We start from the raw sequence: 24,731 nt of genomic DNA, 5'->3' as shown, positions 1-24,731 counted from the left end.
GTTGGCTGCGCTGACGGCACTCATTCTTGATGTCTGAAGACTGTCGGTTCTCCAAACGCGATGTTCACGGAACCGCTCCATGAATACAGATGCTCTGGTCTGATCTCGCAGTTGCTCCCAGCCTCCAAGGCCCTTCCGATAAACCGCTTCCCCTGTCTATCAAACGTAGCATGCACGATCTTCCTCGCAGCATGTGAGGGGCCAATTCGGTGGTTCTTGCCTCAACTTCATGTGAAGCTCCGCCGTTTTTCTGCACACATGCAGCAAAATCTCTTAGCGCGCATATGAGCTTCAACTCAAACCCATGAAGAACCTCAACTGGCCAATGCGATGACTCCGAGTCAGCTACACGGACCACCTGGCGATTGTGCAAGCTCATGTGTAACCACAGCTGACAGCTTTTCTATTGTCCCTGCGGGTTTGCTTCCAGCCTCGACAATCCCCGGCCAATGAGGGCTGGACCTTCACTTGTCAGTCACACTGATACCATTGTCACGAGGGTTCTTATTGTCAAAGTGGGTCGCGGGTGAATTAGCGCTGTCATGCGCGCTGCCTCTACTTGCATCTCTTCTACCACCTCTTCCACCTCTTCTTTCTTCCCCCAGATCCTCTTACCAAAGGAGGTTGCATCTCGACTACCTCCTCTGCACTTCCCCTTTACATTTCTTCCAATCATCTGCCCATCCACCTCTGCCATTCCTCAAGTCACTTACGCCAGACTCGAAGTCGTTCAAGATGGCGCTGAGCTCTCGCGCATTGACGCCTCCGCGCGCTGGCAAATACTGCTTTGGCGCAATCGGTGATGAGATCAAGGCATCACCCAACGACTACATCACTGATGATGAATCCGACGGCGGGTCAGTTGAGATCCGCAAACTGCAACAAACGGCAACACTGACCTACGCGCAGAGTCTTGCTGGCAAGTCCGTCCGTGAGCAACAGCAGCGCGGAGAGTCTGCGCGAACTGGTCGAAGGCTCTGAGGCGCTGGTCGAAGAGAGCCCGCGTGCTGCCCGCCTGCTCGCAGCAAACAAGAACCATTTCTTCTTCGAGGACCCAGCCACGCGCGGCTCCCCAGGCGCTCGTCACAGTGGTCCATTTGATTCCGGTTACTTCACCGCCATGCTCTCGCCTAGCCAGAGCCCTCGCCCCGAAAAGCCTGTCCGTGAAGAGGTCGGTTCTCCAACGCCTACGACATCTTTCAAAAACAACTCTCCCCAAAAGTTTGTTCATCTCCGCACCAACTCGAATGCATCGTCTTTCAGCACGTTCAGCAACGCATCGTTTACCAGCTCGAACTTCGACCAAAAATCGTACAAGGAGCTACTGAACAATATCAACGACAAAATCAACCTCGTTACCCGTCAATACGTCGGCTTCGAGCCGGACAGCTACACCACTCCTGAGCAGGTAGAGGCCTTCATCGACCTCACCGCCCGCCACGTCAACTACCGCAAGGTTGCGATCAACTTGATTCAGCATGGCCACGCCTATCTGCACTCATCGCTGGTCCATGGCATGATCTGGCGCCTTGTCAACGACCTGATCTTCGACATTCCCGTCCTCGACCAAGCATACTCTCGCTACGCTCCAGAGTTCTTGCACGCCTGGAAGGCTGATGTTGGTTGTTGCACCATCCAGGCCGATGACTGGTCCATCAAGGGGCCTCTCATGGAAGCTCGCATCGCTGCAGCACGCCGCGTCATCGAGACCACCCCGCGGTTCAATGACTTCATCAAGGAGTTCGCCGCGAAGACGAACGACCAGATCGTCGACAAGTTCAGCCTCGCTTGGCGCACCGGTGCAGAGTCGCGCGCCCGCGCTGAACTTCTCGACCCAATCGAAAAACTTGTCCGAATCGTCGTGCGCATGCGCGCAGAGATGAAGGCCTTCGAATTCAAGTTTTACGAGTACGCCTGCAAAGGCTCAGTCAACTCCATGATTCTTCTTTCAGAGATGCCCGGCATGGTACCTCCACACCCAGCCGACGATGAAGACCATTTCGTCATCTGCACTAAGACTCCGCAAGTCTTCGAGAAAGACTACCGCCCAGAGAGCAAATGCAAGGAGTGCATCTACAAGGCTGAGGTCCTTGCCCGCGAGAAGCATCCCGGCTACCTCGACGGCCTCGGTGATCGGTACAGACGCTTCGACGGCCGTGCTCGTGCTCGCGCTCGCCCTGCGCGCCAATACAATCACCACAACGGCAACGGCCGCAAATACACTGTCTAGATACAGTTGTACGTTCCATTCCATTTACTTTAACGACACCATACCGACTGCACATCACTACAACGCAACACCCGCGTTACACATCGCCAGTCTCGACACCGAAGTCCCACATGCGACCTTCCACCGTCATCGACTGCAACGCATGATCACATTCCTTTTGGCCTTCTTTTTCTGACTGCATGACATCAAAAACCAGAGAGTTTTGAGAGATTTTCTTGGACGCGAGTTTATTTGAGCGAGATTGCATTTTGAGAACGACATACCACTTCGACACAAACATGATGGGCGGCTACTACTACTGCGGCGGCTTATTGGTGTCAAGGGAGGGTTTTTTCATACATGAGACATGACTTTTCCTGCTTACTTGCTGTTTTTTGAGAAAACGGTAGCTTCTTCGCGTATCACAAAAAGCTGTGTACTTGTAGCCTTAGCTTTTGAATGAACGATTTGAAAAATCCAGTTGCTGTGTATTCCGCTGTTTCTCATCGAGTGTTCCAGAACGTATCCCACACCGGCCAGCATAATCGTGGCTACCTCTGGATGCAATTACCTCTGAGTGCAACTGCAGGTCGCTAAGCTAAGCAGCGAAGCTCTTTGTGGATTGAGAGTCAATCTGGTTAAGAGCTTGCACTCAAAGCATTTCAGAACGTATCCCACACCGGCCAGCATAAACGTGGCTACCTCTCTGCATGCAACTGCCTCGGAGTGCGACCGCAGGTCGCTAAGCCAACCAGCAAAGCTCTTCATGGATCGAGAGCCAATCTGGTTTGGGGATTGCACTCAAAGCATTTTAGAACATATCCCGCACCAGGCCAGCATAAATGTGGCTACCTCTGCATGCAACTGCCTCGGAGTGCGACCGCAGGTCGCTAAGCCAACCAGCAAAGCTCTTCATGGAGCAAGAGCCGACCTCTAAATTTGTAAGCGGCGCCTCCTCCCTCTACACCTCCTCAGAGATCAAAGACACCGAACTCCTCACCACCAAACCTTCATCAAATGCATAAAAAGTCACTCCAGCTACTTTGTAGTCATGGAGTTTGTCAGCTTCGGCGCTCGGAAAGGCCCAGACCCTCGCAATGCCCTCGAACGAAACACTGTACTGGCACAGCTCTCACGAGATCCGCCGCGTCTACTAGGTTCGTCTGGATCGTCTCCCCGCCCCGCCGACCACTTCACTTGACCAGGAGCCGGGTGCCAGGAACCATCTTTCGGCCATCGGCCCGTATTACGATGCTTGCAAGCCAATCCCAGCTAGACATGGGCCAGTCGTGAACTCTGAATTACCTGTTCCTGTTCGTCAGTTCTCTAGTGTCTTACGATGTCAGCTCGTCCGAGGCGAGTGAATGTGATGAGGTGGCATTGTCGTAGCAAGTAGAACGAGACTCCTGCCTTGGATGCGGCCGTAGTGGTTGAAGTGGTATGTCTTAACCAGTCATCAAATTGAGGCGCAGCTTTTGCTGGAACTCGTCAAACTTCTGCTTGACACGTCGCTAGGCGCGACATGACACGACATTCTTTTTCGCCACGTGAAATGTACAGGTTTCAGCCCTGGTTGGCATGCTTGTGCATCTTTCTCAAGGAGATGCTCGTGGTTCTAGAGTCTAGACGTGAAGTCTGCTTCGGAGGAAAAGAAGGCCGATCGGAAGGAAGGATGGGACAAAGAAGGAGCCGCAACGCCGTTTGATGGCGCGCTAAATGGGCCACGAGGCGAGTCCTGACATCACCATTTCCTGCATGTCGAGATCTCGCCTCGCTGGCTCCGGTTTCGTGGGCTACAGGACAACGCAGTACATTCGTGGTCCAGTAGAACAGATCAGTCCACGAAGGACTAGACCGCACAAGGATACAAAATGTCAGTATTCGGAAAGTGTGAAAGTAGAATCTTGTGCTCGGGTTGGTTGTGGCACGAAGGAAACGAAAGCCGGTTAAAAGCTTGTTCCTTGCCGAAGTTTGATGCGATCTCCGATCATTTGTACACAACAGCAACCCTAAAAGCCGGGCCTTGTTCTGTGGTGGCTTCCACACACACTCTCGCAGAGTCTTGGGGTCATCGTTTCGCACATACAGCAGGCTTCTTCTCTCTTTCTTCTTCATTGTTTTGTCCTCAGTATGCTGGAATCTCGACGACAGGGGCTTTTCTTAAACTACTGCCAGTTGTGGTCCCCCTCGCGTAACCGCGGCGATTGATTGCATCACCCCTCGATAATCGACCCGAGACATGCGATAAGCCCTGGATTGGACACTACTACTGCCTACCGGACGGATCTCCTACGGGTGTAATTTGTCGACGCGTCACCTTTACATTCTGGTCAATGTAAACGCATTCACGGCCTCTTCGAAAGGCTGTCAAGTTTGCCCGCGACTGGGACAAGAAGAATAGTTGGAGCCTTGAAAGGGGTGGGAGATACAGATACACAATGGATACCAGCGAGACGGCGATCGAAGCCGAAGTGCGATTAGCGGCAGAAGCGACGGCGAGAGAACAACAACGACGAGAAAGCGAACGAGCGCAGGTCGCTGCGAAACTTGCCAAAGGAGGCGTCACGACGCGACACGAGGAGTTCGGCGATGAGCGAGAACCGCTTCTACCTGGACGGAGAGGATCAGAAAGAGAAGATGAAGAACAAGAAGGGGACCGAAGGCCCTCGTGGCCTGGGAGTATAGACTTCGAACATCTACCATGGTACAGACGACCCTCGATATACTGGGTATTGGGCCCTTTCTTCATCATGGCATGCGCATTCGGTGGCATCATCGCGCCCAAGATGAATTTGATATTGGATCTGGTGTGCAGAGAGTACATCTCGGAACGCAATGCTTCGAATCCTGGCTTCACGCACCTGATACCTGTCGATTTTAACAATATCGAAGGAGGAAACGATCAATGTCAGATTCCCGAAGTGTCGGCTCGGACATCTATGTTCAATCTCTGGGGGTCGCTCATCGCTGGTGTGTTATCAGCGTTTACTGCACCGAAGCTGGGAGTGTTGTCGGATCGATATGGACGCAAGCCGATTTTGGTCATCACCAGTTTGGGTACGATATGTGGCGAGGTCATCACCATCTTTGCCGCAACGTATCCCAATACGTTTCCTGTGCCACTTTTGTTGCTCAGCTACGCATTCGATGGGTTGACGGGATCCTTCATCGTGGCAATGTCGATCGCGAACGCATATGCAACAGATTGCACTCCGCCGAATATGAGGAATGTGGCGTTTGGATATTTCCACGCTTCATTGTTCACGGGCATCGCAGTCGGCCCAATCATTGCGGGATATATTGTGAAGTGGACTGGTAAGATTGTCACGGTATTCTGGATCCTTGGAGCGGTGCACGTCGCTTTCATGCTCTTTGTCGGCTTCGTTGTGCCGGAGTCGCTATCAGAGAAGCGGAAGGCGATCGCTCAGGAAAAACATGAGTTGTTGCAAGCGGAGAAGGAACCAAACCGAGACTGGATCAACAATCTCCGTTCGTTCAATATTTTGGAGCCGCTCAAGATTTTGCGACCAAAAGGTCCCGGCAGCAGCAAAGCTCTGCGAAGGAATCTCCTCGTTCTGGCTGCGGTTGACACGATCGTGTTTGGAGTGGCGATGGGCAGCATGGCGGTGGTTTTGATCTACATGCGCCAGCAGTTCGGGTGGCAGACATTCGAATCTGGCAAATTTATGACCATCGTCAACAGCACCAGAGTTTTCTGCTTGCTTGTAATTCTGCCGGGATTGACACGTATCGTGCGCGGCAAAGCAAGTTCGCGCAAAACAAAGAATACTGGCGCAGATATGTTCGACCTAACCATCATCCGAGTTGCCATTTTCATCGACTCCATGGGGTTCCTAGGCTATACATTGGCTCGTCAAGGTTCGGCGTTCATCCTTTCCGGAGTCGTGGCATCTTTTGGAGGAATTGGTTCACCGACGTTGCAGTCCGCATTGACGAAGCATGTTCCTGCAGATCGTACAGGACAGCTTCTTGGCGCAATCGGGCTTTTGCACGCATTAGCCAGAGTTGTCTCGCCGGCCGTGTTCAGCGCCATTTTTGCGGCTACAGTCGGCAAGTTCAACCAGGCGGTTTTCGTGTGTCTTTGTGCTACTTTTGGGCTGGCATTTATTGTCAGCTGGTTTATCACGCCTCATGGTAAGATTGGCGTCCAGCTTCCCGCAGATATCATCATGCGCTGACCGTTTTCTCGTAGTATACTTCGATGAAGACAAAGCCGAGAGAGGCGATGACGAAGTCGAGGATATTAATGGCCCAGGGACCAGTGTTGTAAGCAACATCAGAGGGTCTGCCAATGCTGCCGCTGGCAGCTCTTGATGAATAGAACTTTTCTTGTACCGTGCTGGGTGATACAGATACCACGGCGCAAAGCCAAAGCATTGTAAGAACATGTCACGACCAGTAATGATAGCGATAGCATCTTTCTCGCATGTAGACCATACTGGCCGCTCTTCACAGCGAGCTATATTTCTCCGAAGCATACCCCAGATTCCTGGCAGAACGCACTTGTAGTCATGTCTCAGTCAGTCAGCTCCGCGTGGCACTATCATGCGTCTTCACTCCTGTAGCAGAGAACTCTCTTCATGTTCGGAGAGAAGGCTTATATCGTAGAGCATTCACTTATAATCGCGGTCCGTGCTCCGACTCGAATCTAGGCCATTTAGCGCTCATCATTTGACGTCGTGAAGCGTGCTGACGACCTCAATGGCTCGTGATATGTGTGACCACTTCACGAACGTGGTCCTGGAATCGAAGTGCAGCACTCCGGTTTGACCACCGAAAGCAGCAGCCTCTCACACGAGCCGGCACGGCGTCCTGGGGCAGTTCTTCCTTGCTCGCCACGCTTGCGTTTCAGGTTGCAGCTGCAGCCCTACGGCCAATCACAGCGCGAGACAGCAGCGTCGCACTTGGGTTTGGGGCGCGCCCTCGTGTCCCTTGAAGCAGCGCTCAGGAGGCGGACCAGGAAGAGGCAGACTCTGCGCAAGGGCCGGCCAGTGGAACGAGGGACAATCGCATCACCACCACCACCGCCCAGGACGACGGCGACGCGGTGTTTTGAGCCGCAAGCGAGCGTGCGCTGGTGTGAAGACGACGGCGCGCAGTGAAAGTGAGAGGCGCTTTCGGCAGGAAAAAGGTGAAACAGCGCACCCACCCACGCGGCCAAGCTTTCTCTCTTCGATCATCCTCCTGCTGCCCCGGAGCGTGTCTTGCTCGCATCGGGATCGACCAGCAGCAGTCGACCACCGCGACTGCACGCACATCTTCCCCATCGCCCTCCACCCACCGCCATCCATCACCACCACCGCCCGCTCCCTCCGCCCGCCCTGGGCTCCGCCGATGTCTGCTTGCTAGCGGAGCACCGAGCAACGTCGCCCTGACAAATTCCCGTCCGCACTGCCACCTACCCTTCGCCAGACGCTGCACCATTGGGCTGCGTCTGTATATTGCAGCATCCAGCCGGCCTAATTTTGCACGCCAGCCATCCCTCTCCTCCTCGCACACGCCTATCGATATTGAAACCGGCCGAGTCTCGTCACCACCTCCCATCACACCCGCACCCGCCCAGCGTCATTCTACTCCGTCCCTGTATGACCTGCCGAGCACGCAGGTGAAACAGGAGAGAGTTTGGAACACGTTCTCCACATCGACCGCGCCGCAAGCACGAAAAGAGACGTTGGTTGTACGGGGGCTGTGCTCTGGCAATTGCCTCGTTCTGCATCTGCACATCATCCGGGCGCCGCAGTGCTGGCAGACCGTGAGAGCCACCGGAGCAAATTCGACTCCCGGCCAAGCTGGACTTGAATGAAAGAAACGCACAATCATCACGTGTCACGCATCGAGAATCCTAGTGCTACAATCTCGGCGTGATCTCGACGACACACCGCTGACAGACCTGTACATTTGATCGTGGCACAGTCCACCTCACACTCCTTTGACCAGAGGCAGATCTAGAAAGGCTCGGCAGGCACGAAACGTCTTATCCAACCTTATCAATAACTTAATTGATAATGGCTCCCTCGAATCGTCCAGACTACAAACTCAACCTCGAGGGCCTGCCACAACTCAACATGCATCAAACGCGTTCTGCCAACACGTCACAAGGCAATTCGCCGATCGAAGCTCCTGCGGGATCAAGCTTCCGCTATCCTCTAGGCAATGGTCTAGCCGGAGCTGGAAGCCAGGCGGGAACCGGTCGTGCTGGAGCTGGCTCTCCATCCAAGGAATACACGGGGAGTCGCTTGTTTCCGAAACGGTGAGTTGCGTGTCCAGCCTCTTTACAACCAGCCTACCAGACTCTGAACAGAATGGGGCTGATCTTTGGCAGTGCACGCGAGATTCAACAACAAGAAGGCTTGACACCGCAAATTTGGGGCCCGCCGACATCTGGCAGTGGCCATTCAACACCTCTGCGCGAGACCATCCCAGAGTCTCCAGGCAGTGACAGCTTTCCTGACTTCGACGCCGGGCAAGCCATCGCTGGTAGCCCCAACAATCCCTCCGCATCGTCCTCCACTCGACGCACACGAGCCGGCACAGTGCCATCTCGCTTTCCAGCTATGTCCATGCTCAATGGCTCGCAACCACAGCCGACGATGTCGAAGTCCGGTCAGGTAACACCATCGTCAACCTACGCGAATGGATCACCAGCAATTGGTGAACCATCAATCAACTCCCGAGGCCCGCCAACAAGCAATGCAGCCCTGCTGTCTCGACTGCGAGCTGGGTCGATGCCACAACGCCCGGGACTGCTCGGCAATAATCCGTTTGGCAATTCACTCTTTGCGAGCAGTTGGATGGCTGGACGAGAAAGAGCGAGCACACTTCAGAGCATAAGATCCTCCGATGGTCCATCATCGCCCATTGCCTCGCCTGCTGATGGCGACGTCCGGACACTTGACTATCTGGGTCTGGTCGATACACCGCAACAGGGCAGGAACAGCTTGTCTCAGGCGAACATGGACATGCTGATGAACCAGCAACGCCAGAATGGGGTGACAATCGCTGATCTGGCAGCATTGAACGCATTCAATAACAAGAACACCGCAAATCGCTTCCGATCCTACTCGGTCAACGCAAAGGAGAAGTACGCCAATGGAGATCAAGACGAGATGGACGATTACGGAATCATGGAGCAGCAAATGTATGGTAACGGAGCCATCACACCTTCGACCGATGACGCTGCTGCTGCTGCCGCTGCGATCCACGAGGCAGTTCGTCAGCACAATCTCGAAGTCCAGGCCTTCGCCAACTATGCAAGCGCCAATAGGCCAAGAGCTCGCACTGCCGGCGTCCTGGACTCTCCTTCGTCAAGGGTACTTCGCAATTACATGCCAACGCCATCACGACTGGACAATAGCATTAGCGCCGCTGATCTGCAAAGCAACGATGGCTCGGACTACGGCAATCTCGCAGCGGCGGTTCATAACATGAACTTGAACAAGAAGGCCTCCTACGATAACGGCCTTGACACTGGCAGCCTGGAGTCGCCCACACGGTCTTTGTGGCTGGGCAACATACCTTCTTCTACCACTGTTTCCTCGCTCAACGTCATATTCGGTCAGTTCGGCCCAATCGAGTTCGCCAGAGTTTTGACTCACAAGAGCTGTGGGTTCGTGAACTTCGAGAATATCCAGAGCGCCATATCTGCAAAGGCAACGTGCAACGGTAAAGAGATCTTCCCCGGATGTGGCCCAGTCAGGATTGGATTTGCCAAAGAACAGAGTGCTTCCAACACACCTGGTGCCAACGGAGCCTATCCTTCGCCTAGCCCAGATCCATTTGTCTCCAAGAGCCGCAACGATGGATCCGGTGCTGGCACAGGAGCAAACATCAATGCGGAAACTGCTGCTGCAGCCCTCGTCACGCCAGACCTGCTCGAGCTGCGAGAGGAGATTGCCGAGATCGTGCAACAATTCGGAGCGTCACCAGAGGAGCAGGCGCGCAATGACCAAAGCCTTGAGCATGCGATGAGCTACAATGCATTTCTCCCGGAGATCCCACCAATTCCAGAGCCCAGCCATAATCGCGTGCACGACGCTCCGCGTTTGCGTGAGATTAGGAAGCGAATTGACAACAACTCCATCTCGCCAATGGAAATCGAAACCATCGCCATGGACATGCTCCCGGAGATTGCCGAGTTATCGTCCGACTATCTCGGAAACACTGTCGTACAAAAACTGTTTGAAAACTGTTCCGAAGAGACGAAGGAGGCAATGCTGACCCAGATTGCACCGCATTTGGCTGAGATTGGTGTCCACAAGAACGGCACTTGGGCAGCTCAGAAGATCATCGACGTTGCGAGGACCCCTGCTCAGATGAACCTCATCGTGGAAGCTCTCAAGCCTCACGGAGTCAACTTGTTCCTCGATCAGTATGGCAACTATGTCATGCAGTGTTGCTTGCGATTCCAGTCGCCTTCGAACAACTTCATATTCGACACGATGCTGAGTAAGCTCTGGGACGTTGCGCAAGGACGCTTCGGAGCTCGGGCGATGCGTGCCTGTCTGGAAAGCCACTTCGCTACTCATGACCAGAAGAGGCTGATGGCCGCTGCCATTGCGTTACACAGTGTGCAGCTTGCCACCAATTCGAACGGCGCGCTGCTGCTGACCTGGTTCCTCGACACTTGCACGTACGCAAATCGTCGATCGGTCTTGGCACCACGCATAATTCCTCACCTTGTGCATCTGTGCACCCACAAAGTTGCCTATCTCACCGTCCTCAAAATCATCAACCAGCGCAACGAAGCAGACGCGCGCGACAGTATCCTCCGAGCCTTGTTCCTCGAAGATCAGACGCTGTACGATGTCATTTCCGACCAAGCTTGTGGAGCCACCTTTGTCTTCAAGGTGCTCACTACTCCTTTCTTGGACGATTCTATGCGTCCACAATGCATCGAGAATGTCCGCAACGTACTCGTCCGTCTTAAGGCTCAACCATCTCAAGGCTATAAGAGGTTGATGGATGAGGTCGGCATGTCCACACGGCACGGCGGTACTCCAGTCAGTCATGACAGCCGTTCGCATTCAAGATCTCGCCCAGCCAATGGCCATGGTCCACATCTCGACACTCAGAACAACTTCGCGCGCGGTCCATACGGCACTCCCCAGCACATGGACCCGAACATGGGTGCCGGGCTGCAACGCACGATCAGCATGGAGTCAAATGGCTTTGACCCTTATGCACAGCAGTACACGCACAGCCCTGCCATTTCGAACGCAGGGATCAGTCCTATCAATCTGCAGTATCAACAAGCCATGATGGCACAAGGTGGCATGGGTCGTGCTCCTGGCTTCTACAACACCCCAGCTGGCATGAGCCCTTATGGACCTGCGTCTCCCGCGCCACAGATGGTTGATCCGTACCGGCAGAATATGGGTGGAGTGCCTCCTGGTATGGGTATGCAGACCGGCTTCCAGCCACAAGGATTTGGCAATCAAATGCTCGGCATGCCAGGCACTGTCAATGGATATGGATATATGCCTCAGCAGCAATACTATTCACAAGGACAGATGCCACAGCAAAGTCCCATGAACGGCAACGGCAGACGAGGCCGAGGCCGGAACAACGCAAATGGTAACGGCTACGGCCAGTGATCTGGCGCTTCGGCATTCACCTGACATGGAGATCAAGTTTGACATTCGTCGCAATGTACAATTATCAGCCACTTTTACAGCAGGCTAACGGCCGAGTTCTTTTGTTTGCATCCGATGCACATTGCGCTACGAAGTGGAAGGAGTTGTGTTGGCGCTCCTGGGTGAGCGCAGCGCGCGTCCCTGAATGAAGAAAGTTTTCAATGACATATGGTGTCTTTCTGGCGGGCACAGGGCACAACTCAGGTGCATATATCCTCAAATCTCTGCATCGCTGCCTGCTGGCTTGCTTGCTTGCTTCCGCAAGGTCCAGCTGCTTCATGCCCCCCTCGCTTGGTGACTGAGCTACACGCCAAGACATCACGAGCACACGTCGGCATTTGTTTTACGTATCGTTCGATGCCTTGAGGAGGAAACAACCCCTCTTTAACGACTTTGAAGACGGAAAGACCTCGAGCGAAATCAACCCTTTTGTTGCATGGCTGCCCTTTTTGTGTGTGTATGTCTAGTCATTATTCTTTGTTTTTGTTGTGTATGGTGCTGGAAGGTGTCTGAGAATTGAGGTCCTGCTGGGTGTCTGGTTTCTTCTGGAGTCAGACGTGTGAAGTGGGGGCTACGGGAAAGCATTTCAAAATAGGAAAAGAGCATGGGAAAGATGGCGCGCGAAAAAGGGAAAAGAGAATTTGGGATTCACAACCTTTTCTTTTCATACCTGTGTTTTATTTTCTCTCTGAATGAAGTTGAAATGGCGAGAAATTCTATTGATCAATGCGGGGTCTTTCTTTCTCCTTTCGTGCCGTGATCCTTGTGGTGATGGCTAGGGTGAGGCAAAGGCGAGCGAGACATGGATTTGCATCAGACGAGACTTGGTTGCTTGCAGTGGCAGACGATGTTTCTTCTGACTCCCTTTGATTACTTATGACTCTACTGCGTGGCTGAGGTGGTGGTTGTGGTTGCGTCCAATGTGGTGTAGGTTCGGCTTTTTGAGGAAGGGAAATCGGAGGGGAGAGGGCGGCGTGAAGTCGCGTTTAGCTTTTTGCACGAGCGGTACTTTTATCCTACTGTGGGAACGCGTGGCTTTCGCGTGAAAGGCACAGATTTCGTAGACAGCAGATAGATAATCACCACAGTGTGCGAATGTGCGAGGCGTGTCTTTAAAAAGATAGTTGAAGTCGTTTGATACTGATACTAATAGAGTTTTTACATTGTCTGCCGAGAAGATAACATTTTTGCTGTTCACTTCATCCATGTGCCTTTCTGCATATCAGATGGAATTTGGCTCCAATTCGTAGACTTCTTGACTGTCATCTTTTGCGTTTCTTCATACGTCGTTCGGCATGATTCTTCATACGGGGGGAGTGCGGCAATGCCACTTCATGTAGGTGGAGGGTTCAAGTCCAAGCCTTCCACTGTCAGTTTGAAAGCATCATTTCTTGAGTAGCTTCCTGCAACATCGAGATCTAGTCTCCCACGCTCGCAGTCTTCGAAATCTGCTTCTTGAATTAGTAGGCCGCCGTCTTCGACTTCCCAGAGAGGTTCTTGGAGGACTTGGCCCATGGGTCCGACAATACAGGAGCCGCCGCGGCAGACGAACTCTTCGCCGCGAGGATCGCTGGTGTCATTCACGTCGGCTTTGGCGAGGACGCCAGCGACCGTCTGTTCCTGTTCGGCGGAAGCGTGATCGGAGCCGTTTTCTTCATTGAGAGCTGGGAGCACGAGTTCGTGTTGATCTTCTTTGACGATTGTTGATCTTCGGCGGCCCCGGGCGGGCGAGAGGGAGCCGTTGACGAGAGAGGGTGTCTTTACTGCAGCGGGAGATGCAGGAGTCGCTTGGCCTGTGACCCAGCCGGGAAGGTTCTTTCTCTTTTGACATGAGATGCTGCTGAGGACGAAACAGCGGCCTTCACCTCCGATTGTTCTCATTAGCGGCAGCCAGGTGTCACGAGCGTCTGCAGTTGGTGCGAGCCTAACAATCAAGATCAACAAATTTGTTCTTCTTCGAATTTGGCGACACTGACCATAAGTTGACGTTCTGGCTGTACAAGCTGTATCGCAGCAACGGCATGAAGTTCTCCCAGCAGATGGCAGCAGCCATGGTCAACTTGACACCTCTGATAGTGGTCGTCACTGCTTTCAGCGTGGATGGACTGCCTTGGCCCCACACCAGTCGTTCTGAGCCCGTTGGCATGACTTTACGTCGCTTGCCGAGGACACCCTTTTCGGGACATACGTAGAGCGCGGCACAATACAGCGTGCCGCCGGACTTCTCAACCAGACCTGTCACGATGAAAACACCCGTATCCCGTGCTACTTTCTCCAGGAATTCACGTGTACCGTCGCCTCTATACTCCTTGCCCTCGGCCACGGGAAGCTTGCGCTTCACCCAGTCATCGCCTGCTCCCAGCGGCGTGTCTCCCAGGTCGACGCAGCTGCGGAAGTAGTGCAAGAACTGCTCGCGGCCATCGTCGGTCCGGGAGCCGATGCTGGCGCCGAAGGCTGCGGTTCGCGGATATCCTCCCAGATATGCTTCGGGGAAGAGGACGAGGTCGACCTTCTTCGATGCCGCCAGGCGGGCGGTGGCGGCGAGGGCATCGAGGGTGTCTGGCAGCGACGCGAGCGTGCGAGACTGGGAGACGGCGAGGGTGAGCTTGGTCGGCATGACTCGACTGGTGTGTGCGTTGCGGAAGTTCTGCTGTAGCCTGTGTAGCTCGCTGCAGAGGTGTAGAGCTGCGCCACGTGGGCGCCACAGGCCGTCGGAGCAGGAGCTGCACGCCGCGCCGAGGATCGCAGAGTGTGTCTCATCGCTACGACGGTGATGTGTCGCCACGCCGATGTGCCAAGAGTTCGCGATCGCGTCGACGACGGCGGCGGTGGCGGCGGGAGGGGAGGGGCAGGTGCGCTGCATTCTTGGCGGGAAGCGCTCGGCGGTTGACCTGGACTGTAGAACAGTGGGCTGCATGCACCTCCCGCTGCTGGCTGGCTGTCTGCAGACGCTCGATGGATTGCCCAGGCCTACGCGTGCGGCAGCGGAGCCATGCACGCCAGCAACTTGGTTCGCTGGTTTGCTTCTGCTGCTGCTCTCGACGCGTTTCTCCGGTGGCACTGCCTGACTGCCGCTGTGGGCAGCTCCCACCTGGAGACTCCTCCGTGCTCTTCGGCTCGACCCTCGCCTCTCTTTTCTATAAACGAGCACAGTCTCGAGACAGTATCTTGCTCCCTGCATACGCTGCCACTGCTGTGCCTGTAGCGACCCTCTGTCGCCTCATGCCGTAGCCCCAGCGCTCACATCACCCTGCCATTTATGTCTCGACCTTGCCTGCCACGTGGAGGAACTGCTTCATCCCAATACACTCACATCTGACGAGGCCTGAAGTCGCTGCGCACGCTCCATCCTCCCAACCCTGCAAGACTCTTCCCGCTAACTGCTGCTCAGCATGAATGCCGGGCAAGGAAAAGCCAAAGCTCGGAGAGAGCAAGTTGCCAATGCTTGTGTCATTTGCAGAACTGCCAAACTCAAGGTCCGTCGGCCCATATTTCGCAATGTGCGCACCCCTCCGGCGCTGACTTTACGCCCAATTCCCAGTGCTCCGGAGAGCATCCGACATGCTCACGCTGCCACGAACGTGGCTTCGAGTGCGAATACGATGTGTGTAAGTCACTGCCGCCAGTCGTCTTTGTGGGAATGCACTCTAAACGCCCATCCAACGTTTCTAGTGGAAGGCCTCACAAAACGGCAGCAGCTGCAGTACGATCTGGACGACCGAGGCCGCAAGCTGGAGCATGCCATGGGCATCCTCGATCACTTGCAGTCCGGCAGCGATCACGAAGCGGCAGAGTCCCTTGCGCGTTTGCGGACAGGGAGTTCTATCGAAGACGAGTATCGTCGCATCCAAGCCTTCTCTCCACGCTCATCAACACAGCGCACGACCTCCAGCGAGGAACTACAGCGTTCGATCGATAAACCCGACAAAGCGGGTGCAGACTATCTCGCCACGCTTGCGCCTGGCATGCAGAATTTCATGTATACGCAAGCTTGGGATGCGCGCAGTTGGAACAGTCGTGGTGGAGGTGGAATGAGTGCGCCAACACCGGACAACATCGACCCGCAGATGTTGGCGGAAAGCAACAACACCACGAGCTACAACTAGAGTACATCCTTCCCGGAGCTTCGGCGAGATGTCCGATGGAAACACTGCACATTCCGCTGCGCACCTCTCGCAAGCCGTCGATGTCCGGACTCACAAGGAGGGTCCACACATCCCCACCCATTGTCGCAGTGATCGCGCCAGCGGTTGCAATGCGCCATACATGATGCCGCCGATTAGTCGCGGATGCTACTGCTGCATACGATAGAGGATTCGTCCGACCTCCACGTGTGACGCGAGACGCCGTGTCCTGTTGTTGTCCCCTGTCGGAGGCAATGCTTTGTTGTGCTGTGTTGAGCCTGGGCGTTGGAGCAGAACTTACAGAGCTTTGGCCTCGAGACATTGTCCGAGACCAACTCCATTTTACGACGTTCACGAACGATACAGGTGTTCTCAGGGTCAGGGTCAAGGGAAGCGCGGCTGGTGTTCAGAATAATGTCTTGTTATCATCCCCAGATCGCATTTGTTGCACTTCCAAGCCTTCGAATCACCTATCTGTGCCACATTCATGTTCTAGACCATCAAGTGACCGTTGAATACGCCCTTAGCATGGGGCATCCTTCACGCCTGCCGGAGCCGGAGGACCTTCCGAAGTCTCACGGAGCATTGCTCCGAAGACAGAATTCCTGGGTCGCGGCAATTTGTGTCCAAGGGCAATTGAAGCCGCGGACACTTGCATCTCAAATACCAGGAGCTTGATGCAGTCGCTCGTCACGGTTTCTCTGCACGGCGCTTATTGGCGACTTCACTGAAGACATCGTGCGATGAGATTGATTTACGGGGGCGAATTTGGTGGCAAAAAGTGCAAAAGTCGAGGTGCTCATCCATGGCGGGCTGGGTCATCGACATCTTCAGCGGACCTGCCGCCGCTTGATGACGAGCCGATTGTGGAAAACATCTTCAGGCGAGTTGTTGTTGTTGGACGGTTTTCTTTTCTTCACTCTTATTAGATTTTCGTCGGGGCTGCTGCTGCTGGTGCCGACCCGCTGCAGAAGGACTGAGCCACATCTGCACGGAGGGATGTACGCGAGGTGGAGTGGAGCAGCATTGTGTGCTATCGCATAACTCGCTCAGTGCACGGTGCTTTCAGGCGAGGTGAACATCAGAATATGTTGATGGGGTCGTTTTACTAGACTATCGAGAACCAAGGCCCGGATATATCTGGCACGTCTTGCGCCTTCGCATGAGAATCGTGATGAAGCAAGTCATTTTGGAGAGAGTTGGTAATGAGACCGTTGTAACATTGTACCTGTGCTTCCCCAGCCCAGCCCACCGGACCCTGGCGTGCCTTCGCCCGTTGCGACTTTCCGCCAACATTGTCTCAACCCTTCCAACCTCCTGCCAATTCCTTTCTCCTCAACATCACTATCTCGTCCACCATCATGCCTCCAGGCCACGCAGCGCTTCCTTCGGGCATGTCCCTGAGCATCGTCTGGCGATGACCTCCGCGCTACAGGAAACGGCACATTTCCGGAGCGGCACCGTCTACGCCTTGGGCGACGAGCACCTCGACTGGACTATGCTCTTGACGCCCACAATGCAAAGGTGTCGCCAGATAGCGTACGGACTGGAACGAATCCCCTCCGGCAGTCGCTCGCCAAGCCGAAGTGAACACCAACGCACGTCGATGAGCACAAGCCTATTCAATTAGTCTTCAATCTTGCCGATGGTCTTCTAGCTTCGCAGCATAGCAACACATGCTGCTACAAGCCGAACGACTCCTTGCCAAAGTACAACTCGTCACCGCTGCCGGCACCAAGCGATCTTCCATCGCACCCGAACTGCCCATCGTCACGCCGTCCTCTCAGCAGACCGTGAAAGCCATCGAGGTAGTTTCGCTGCGCATTGGCGATATAGATGCGCTGATGATCAGTATGGTCATTGGGTTGCTAGAAGCAGCCTAAATACCCAATTCTTCGGTGTGAGAGTGGACAACAGCAGTCGCACAGGGCTTTGTCGATCGGGGGAAAATTTGATCGGTGACCAACAAGGCGAAGCAGCTGGATCCTCGATCGCAGACTTCCACGAACCTGCTGTACACCTACTGCAAGGCCTGAAGATGCTACAGTTCACAAGCCATCGTGCACAGCGTACTTGGACCCTGGATGGTAGATCGCAAGCATATTCTTTGGACCTGTGTGCTTCGGATACACTTGTACGGCCATCGCGCTGAGTCATGGCACATGATAGTGTTGTATCTCAGAGCAATCAAGTCCGGACGTATTGTTCTCGGATGAAGTTCAATTTGAGGGTTTCCATACCATGGGCCTTGGGCTTGGCAACAGCCACGCGACAACCACACGATTTGCACATGGTTAGCTCGGTGGACAGCATGGATCGGCACACAAATACGGCTGCCCGAATGGCCCCTTTCTGGTGACGCATTCTACTTGCAGTAGATCTAGGATTTGGAACGCCCGTCGGCAAAGAGAGCAAATCCTTCGACACGACCACGTGAAGACGCGAAGACTCGGATATTAGCCGAAATCTCTCGTTCGGTAAGGTCTAGATGAAACAAGCCTTCTGTCATGCAATCAATTCCTCACATTCGCTTGACCGGATGTCGACAACGACCGTTGTGAAATATGCACTCAGGCTCGGTCGGCTCAACTTTCAGTGCTGGTTGTTCCAGGCCCTCAGCGTTCGTTCCACGCGATTCCAGATTGTGATGGGAGTGCGCCCACTGCAATATCGATGCACTTCAGAATTAATTACTCAAGGACTACTCGGCTCCTCTCGCTACCGCTGGTCAACTGGTATGTATACGCGGGAAGATAACATATAATAAGCTTTCCTTGACGTTTGATGTTCTGTTCTTGTTCACTTCCAAGCAATTCTTTCACTTCTTGTCGCTCCTTACCCTCGTTCGACTCACTTCGACGACAATGCGTCTTTCACTTCTGACGTTCGCGGCTACGGCAACAGCAGCTGGCTCTGCTTGCCGGGCTTCGACTGGTGTCATACCTTATCCAACTGGGACGAATTATACTTTCAGCCCGGTTACTGCGCCTTCTGGCTCTGCTCCCTCTGGCTTCACCTTTTCTTCTAGACCTACTTCTGTCGGCAACAGCTCTACTTCTGCCTCGGCTTGTCGTGCTCGGACGAGTGTTACATCTGTGGTGGCCAGTGCCAGTTCCATCTCCAGCCTGGTCTCTGCTCCTATCAGCTCTGTCGAGTCTGCTCCCGTCAGCTCTGCTCCGGTCATCTCTGCTCCGGTAATCTCTGCTCCCGTCAGCTCGGCTCCCGTCAGCTCGGCTCCCTTCGTCTCTGTCCCCGGTCCTGCTTCTTCTGGCACCACTTCTCCTTCAGGCCCTACTTCTGCCGCGTACAGCTCTGCTTCTGGGCCAGCGTCTACTCTCACTAGCTCTGCTGCAACCCGTGGTTCGACTGGAGTCAGCTATGCTGGTGTCAACATCGCAGGTTTGGACTTCGGTTGCGATACCTCTGGAAACTGTCAGACTTCGAACGTAGTCGACCCTGGCCAAGACGGCATCGATCAGATCAAGCACTTCATCAATGATGATGGCTTGAACACTTTCCGTTTGCCAGTCGGCTGGCAATTCCTTGTCAACAACCAAGTGGGTGGCTCCCTCGACGCCACCAATTTCGCAACCTATGATAAATTGGTGCAAGGTTGTCTTGATGCCGGCGCCGAGCTGTGTATCATCGACATTCACAACTACGCTCGCTGGAACGGAGCCATCGTCGGGCAAGGCGGTCCATCCAACACTGAATTCGCTAGCTTGTGGTCTCTGCTCGCAACCAAGTATAAGAACAACGACAAGGTCGTGTTTGGAATCATGAACGAGCCGCACGATGTCGATATTGGCAAATGGGCCACCACAGTCCAGGCGGCAGTCACCGCCATCCGTCAAGCCGGCGCAACCTCAAACAAAATCCTCTTGCCTGGTAATGACTGGACTCACGCCTCCAGCTACATTTCCGACGGCTCAGCCGAAGCCCTCTCTGCAGTCAAGAACCTCGATGGCTCAACCACCAATCTCATCTTCGACGTGCACCAGTACCTTGACTCCGATGGAAGCGGTACCCACACGAACTGCGTCACCGACAATGCCGACTCGTTCCGTGAGCTTGGAGACTATTTGAGGCAGAACAAGCGCCAGGCCATCTTGACTGAGACGGGTGGTGGTTCGACTGATGAGACTTGCTTGGCCAACCTCTGCAAGCAGTTTGATGTCTTGAACGAGTATTCTGATGTCTATCTGGGGTGGACGGGCTGGGCGGCTGGAAAGTTCGACAGCAGTTATGAGTTGGCGGAAACTCCGAGCAAGAGTGGCAGTGGAGGATTTACTGATTTGCCGCTGGTGAAGCAGTGCATTGTTGGAAAGTTCAAGGCTTAGTGCAGTGTACTGCGACATCGCTGAGTTTTTGAGACGGAATATGGTCTTCTGTCATGTTCTGGAGCTCAGATGATCAGCCTCTAAGAGAGCTCACTGTCTTGTTGGAAGATGTGGGCCGGTCACGGCCATTGAAGAGATGCCTGAAATACACATCTTGCCCATAGATAGAAACAAAATTCGGTGACCCTGCATTCTGGTCAGCTACCTCATATTTTGATCAGCCTACCTGTCTCTTTGCGCTATCGACTTGATTTGGTGATGCACGGATCTTGTCGCCAAGGGCATCGCAAGTGAATCTGTCTCTGTCGGCCGAACTTCGGAATGACGGGAGCGCTCTCCGCGTGTCCCTCCACATCGCGACTCAACTTCGCGTTCGCGCGCACGACTTCGATAACGACTTGAGCTTTTTCGATATGTCCGACGACGAGAGCTCTGGCTCGTCTTCTGGAGACGAAGATGTCGCCACATCCGGACTCATCGCTACGCGCGCGAAACGAGCGACCGCAGGAAACCTGTATTCGTCACTCCGCGAAATCCTGGACGATGAAGAGCTGCAGAAACAGCTTCTCGCCGAGGATGAGGATGACCAAGGCGAATTCGTGGGATCCGACAAAGATGACGACGATGCGATGTCCTCGTCGGGCGACGAAGACGATGCTGGACCCCCGCAGGATGGCGAGAAGGAGGACTTGGAGGGCGAGCGGGAGTTGAAGAAGCAGGAACGCGCCCAGCTGAAGCGGAAGCGAAAGATTGAGGAGGCGAAGATGCGTCTTCCTAAGTTTGGGCAGAAAAAGAGAGTCAAGCTGGCCGACGATGTCAAGACGGAGGATGGCTCTGCCACGCCGGTGGAGAGGCCTAAGAAGAAGAGCGAGAGGCAGAATTGGCTACCCACTGAGGCCGATATGCCTGTCAGACAGTCGAGTCGATCGACAGCTGTGGCGAATCGAGAAATGGTGCATACCAATCTGAAACAAAGCATCGCGCGGAGTGAGAAGCAGAAGAAGGTTATGGCGAATCATGCTGCGAAGGTGAAGGCTAACACGCGTGCCGTGCTCACGCAGGAGGAACGTTTTGCCAAAGCTGCCAAGATCGAGAAGGAGACGGCGAAGGAGTTTGGCAGATGGGAGAGAGAAGAGGCGGAGAGACAGCGGCTGCGAGAGGAGGCTCTGGCTGCGAAGCGGAGGCGAGGCATAGAGGGGCCAGTGATCAGATATTGGAGTGGTAGTGTGCTGTGGGAAGGCGACAAGATCAAGGACAACCGCTTGCATGGCAGTCAGAAAGTAGACGAGATCAAAGATCGGCCAGGAAGTGCTGGAGGCGTGAGTGTCAGCGGAGACGCAGGCAAAGACGAGCTTGCCTCAGGGCACTCGACAGAATATGCCACGGCCAACGGAAGTCCCGCACCACCAAGCGTACCGGCGACACCTGGCTTCCCCGGCAGCCGACCTTTGCAGCCTGCGCATCCTCCTCTACAGCCTGAACCACCAGTAGCAGGCCCTTCGTCCTGGTTAGATGGCATTCACGAATATGCAAATGGTTCTGGCACGTCGACACCCCTCCAACCGGGAACCTACACCCCTAGCACTCCAGCACTCAATACACCGCCTGTTGCTTCCAACGGACTGCCCATGTTAGCGCCGCAGCCGTCGGCAGCGCAGCATATGTCAAGCCAAGCCCCGATCTATCATGGCTTGCCACCATATGGTACATACGGCCAATTCCAGCTCAACACACCACAACAACAAGTGCCGGAGCCCCCTCCGCCGCCTCTCATTAAGGAACAAGCCCAGCGCTCTTTGATCATGCTCGAGGCCTTTGAGAACCTTGATGCGCCAACGACAAGCAAGCGCAGCTCATCAAGGGCGCAGAAAGAGAATCTACTAGAGCCTACCCCCGTCGCGTCAATACTCCTTCCAGGCTCATATCCTCACTTTGCACCGGAAGAAGCACGGTATCTCACGCATAAAAAGCGTGCGACAGCTAAAGAGCATCTTCCGCCTCCCCCGACAAAAGCGAAATGTGCGCTCACGCCCTTTCCTGCAAAGTTCCGAGATCCAAAGACCGGAATTTCGTATGCTGGTCTTATGGAATACAAAATGGTTCAACGGCTGTTGGCTGGCGGCTGTCAGTGGAGCTCTATGCTTGGCTGTTGGGTTGGACCGACTTATGGAGATCTGGGGAGGGCAGCGAGAGGGGTGCCTGACGATTTCGAAACACCAGCGAATTCGAAAGGTAGAGAGAATGAAGTGGAGCTCAAAGCTGAGAGTGCAGGTTGAAAGACGCTGTGATGGATGCAGCAGCTTCCTGAGACGCGGACCCGATGACATCTAGCTACAGTGAATCAATGCCCAGGATGGCTCAGGAGGAGCCTATTTTTTCCTCCGATCATCTTGACAACCCGAAACTGCATATGAGTTCGCAACGCGAGATCTTGCGCGACCTACTAGCCAGCGGCAGCATCCGCTGTGCTTCTTCCTGGTAGCAATGTTGCGTTGCAATGCAGGTCTGTGGTCGACGGAGTCCGTGGTAGCGACATGTCCTTAGGAAGGCCTTCAAAGCTCGGACCAATTCAAGCACAATATTTTTGTTCCGCCCTTCTCTGCCCACTCGACCTTCTCATCACTCCATTTGGTCAGCATACAGCCTGCTGTTGGGGCGCAAACGGTCCGGGATATCTCGATATATACTGGTGAAGCAAGAGGGCGTGATATTGAGTGCAAGCTCCGCTCGCGGCTGATCCAAAGAGGTCTGCCGCAAGATGATTTCGACTGGGGTGTGATGCAAGAGAGGTCCTTTTATGATGATCGGGCGTTTCCGATTAACCGGCTACGACAACTCTGAATCTTGCAGGTCGACTGTGGAAATGGCGTTGCAAAGGGGAACAATGGGCGCTTGACAAACTTCTGAAATTACTGGCAGAATTGTTCGTACGTCTCTGTTTTTTTACAGATACGCCGTGCAACGCCGCAGAAGCTCCTGACAGAAATCAAGTTTGATCTGCTGATCGAGCAGGCTATGCGCGAAATTTCAACTTTCGTTAAGTTTGTTCTTGGGTGAGAAAGCCTCAAGAATGCTTTTCTTGAGGAAGTCGAAGCAAGTGTGCCATTCGGTGGGGATCTTGAGCCTATGGCGGTGCCCTCCACTATCCAGAAAACAATAGACGAGAGAAGAAGCTGGCCTTCAAACAATTGTCTTTCGAGCTAATTCCCGTCCACAGAGTGTAGTTGACCTCAGTCGTGGCCATGCGGCTTCAATTCCACGCCAGCTTGTCTGCAGAGGATAGACGACTAAATTACCTCTGACAAATCGCTTTCATCAATGGACAACAAGCTGAGGTCCTATTGCGTGCGACACTGACAAAGCATTGTGCGCTTGCAGCTGAAACGGAACCGGGGAAGAGCTATACATAAGCTCCGGCTTCATAAGCCACATATGCCGACTTCAGCTCTACCCTGGCACACAACTATATAAAAGCATAACAACAACTTTCCAAACGAGTAAACAGCGAAATTTGTTTCAGCGCAACTTGAATTGGCTCGGATATAACAAAAGAAATGGCTTCCAAAATCTTGCTCTTCATCGGCAGTGGTGCTAACATTGGAGCCTCGACTGTCAAGACCTTTCTCGGAGCTGGCTATAGAGTCGCACAAGCTTCACGGTCTCTGAAACCGGAGGATAGCACGAAAGACAATCTTCAACTCGTGGTCGATGCTACCAAGCCGGAAAGCATTACAAAAGCATTCGAAGAAACGAGGCAGAAATTGGGAGAGCCGAATGTTGTGATTTATAATGGTATCATCATCCGAGAAATTCAATTCATCAACTGTCTCTTCAAAGAGTTCCAATACACTGACGTTGCTGCACAGCCGCCGCCGCCCATTTCGGCGGAGCCGCCGACACCCTCAACCATGTTTCTCTCTCCGACTTCACTACGGATCTCACCATAAACACCACAAGCCCTTTCGTTGCCGCGCAAGAAGCGCTCAAATCTTTCAATGCCATCCCTTCATTAACACGAAAGACTTTCATCTTCACAGGCAACCTCCTTAACGAGCAAAAGCCAATCCCAGGTCTCTTGACGCTCGGCGTGGGGAAATCTGCCACAGCGTATCTGATCGCAGAAGCGGATTTGGTGTATAGCAAGAAAGGAATCAGGTTCCACTACGTTGATGAGAGGACTGAAGTTGGCGGGCCGATATATAACGGTGTTTCCGGCGAGGGGCATGCTAGCTTCTTCCTGGATTTGGCGGAGGGAGGGAAAGGCGATGAGGTGCCGTGGCAGGCGACTTTCGTGAGTGGGAAGGGGTATGTGGAGTTCCCGATCAGGGGAGTAGAGTTTTGAGGTTTGCATTTGATAGGTGGATGTGCGGGCTGTGGCACAAGTGACTGTCTGATGGCAACAACG

At 54.0% G+C, this 24,731-nt stretch overlaps 8 protein-coding genes across 8 annotated transcripts; 7 read left to right on the top strand and 1 right to left on the bottom strand.

The window, feature by feature from the left end:
* Positions 1–735: 735 nt before the first annotated feature.
* On the top strand, positions 736–2,230 carry RHO25_010064 (uncharacterized protein; the record flags this gene model as incomplete). Its single annotated transcript, XM_023601584.1, has 2 exons — positions 736–857; positions 910–2,230. The coding sequence occupies 2 exons, from the start codon at positions 736–738 to the stop codon at positions 2,228–2,230; spliced, it is 1,443 nt and encodes a 480-aa protein (XP_023453967.1).
* Positions 2,231–4,647: 2,417 nt separating this feature from the next.
* On the top strand, positions 4,648–6,544 carry RHO25_010063 (uncharacterized protein; the record flags this gene model as incomplete). Its single annotated transcript, XM_023601583.2, has 2 exons — positions 4,648–6,364; positions 6,423–6,544. The coding sequence occupies 2 exons, from the start codon at positions 4,648–4,650 to the stop codon at positions 6,542–6,544; spliced, it is 1,839 nt and encodes a 612-aa protein (XP_023453717.1).
* A 1,691-nt stretch (positions 6,545–8,235) lies between these two features.
* RHO25_010062 (uncharacterized protein) lies at positions 8,236–11,823 on the top strand (the record flags this gene model as incomplete). The annotated part of the gene is made up of 2 exons (XM_023601582.2): positions 8,236–8,480; positions 8,553–11,823. The coding sequence occupies 2 exons, from the start codon at positions 8,236–8,238 to the stop codon at positions 11,821–11,823; spliced, it is 3,516 nt and encodes a 1,171-aa protein (XP_023453718.1).
* Positions 11,824–13,194: 1,371 nt separating this feature from the next.
* RHO25_010061 (uncharacterized protein) lies at positions 13,195–14,479 on the bottom strand (the record flags this gene model as incomplete). Its single annotated transcript, XM_023601581.2, has 2 exons — positions 13,195–13,786; positions 13,839–14,479. The coding sequence occupies 2 exons, from the start codon at positions 14,477–14,479 to the stop codon at positions 13,195–13,197; spliced, it is 1,233 nt and encodes a 410-aa protein (XP_023453467.2).
* Positions 14,480–15,254: 775 nt separating this feature from the next.
* On the top strand, positions 15,255–15,968 carry RHO25_010060 (uncharacterized protein; the record flags this gene model as incomplete). The annotated part of the gene is made up of 3 exons (XM_065603241.1): positions 15,255–15,338; positions 15,404–15,470; positions 15,535–15,968. 3 exons carry the CDS (start codon positions 15,255–15,257, stop codon positions 15,966–15,968), a joined length of 585 nt encoding a protein of 194 aa, XP_065459313.1.
* A 2,882-nt stretch (positions 15,969–18,850) lies between these two features.
* EGL2 (Endoglucanase EG-II) lies at positions 18,851–20,326 on the top strand (the record flags this gene model as incomplete). Its single annotated transcript, XM_023601579.2, has 1 exon — positions 18,851–20,326. The coding sequence occupies one exon, from the start codon at positions 18,851–18,853 to the stop codon at positions 20,324–20,326; it is 1,476 nt and encodes a 491-aa protein (XP_023453976.1).
* Positions 20,327–20,739: 413 nt separating this feature from the next.
* On the top strand, positions 20,740–22,602 carry RHO25_010058 (uncharacterized protein; the record flags this gene model as incomplete). Its single annotated transcript, XM_023601578.2, has 1 exon — positions 20,740–22,602. The coding sequence occupies one exon, from the start codon at positions 20,740–20,742 to the stop codon at positions 22,600–22,602; it is 1,863 nt and encodes a 620-aa protein (XP_023453170.1).
* Positions 22,603–23,880: 1,278 nt separating this feature from the next.
* Positions 23,881–24,668, top strand: RHO25_010057 (uncharacterized protein; the record flags this gene model as incomplete). Its single annotated transcript, XM_023601577.2, has 2 exons — positions 23,881–24,118; positions 24,193–24,668. 2 exons carry the CDS (start codon positions 23,881–23,883, stop codon positions 24,666–24,668), a joined length of 714 nt encoding a protein of 237 aa, XP_023453169.1.
* Between the last annotated feature and the right edge of the window lie 63 nt (positions 24,669–24,731).

The sequence above is a fragment of the Cercospora beticola genome, chromosome 6 (genome assembly GCF_033473495.1).
Source record: "Cercospora beticola chromosome 6, complete sequence".
Classification (NCBI taxonomy): Eukaryota; Fungi; Ascomycota; class Dothideomycetes; order Mycosphaerellales; family Mycosphaerellaceae; genus Cercospora; species Cercospora beticola.
Note: the sequence above shows the minus strand (reverse complement) of the source record. Positions and strands in the feature narration are given on the sequence as shown.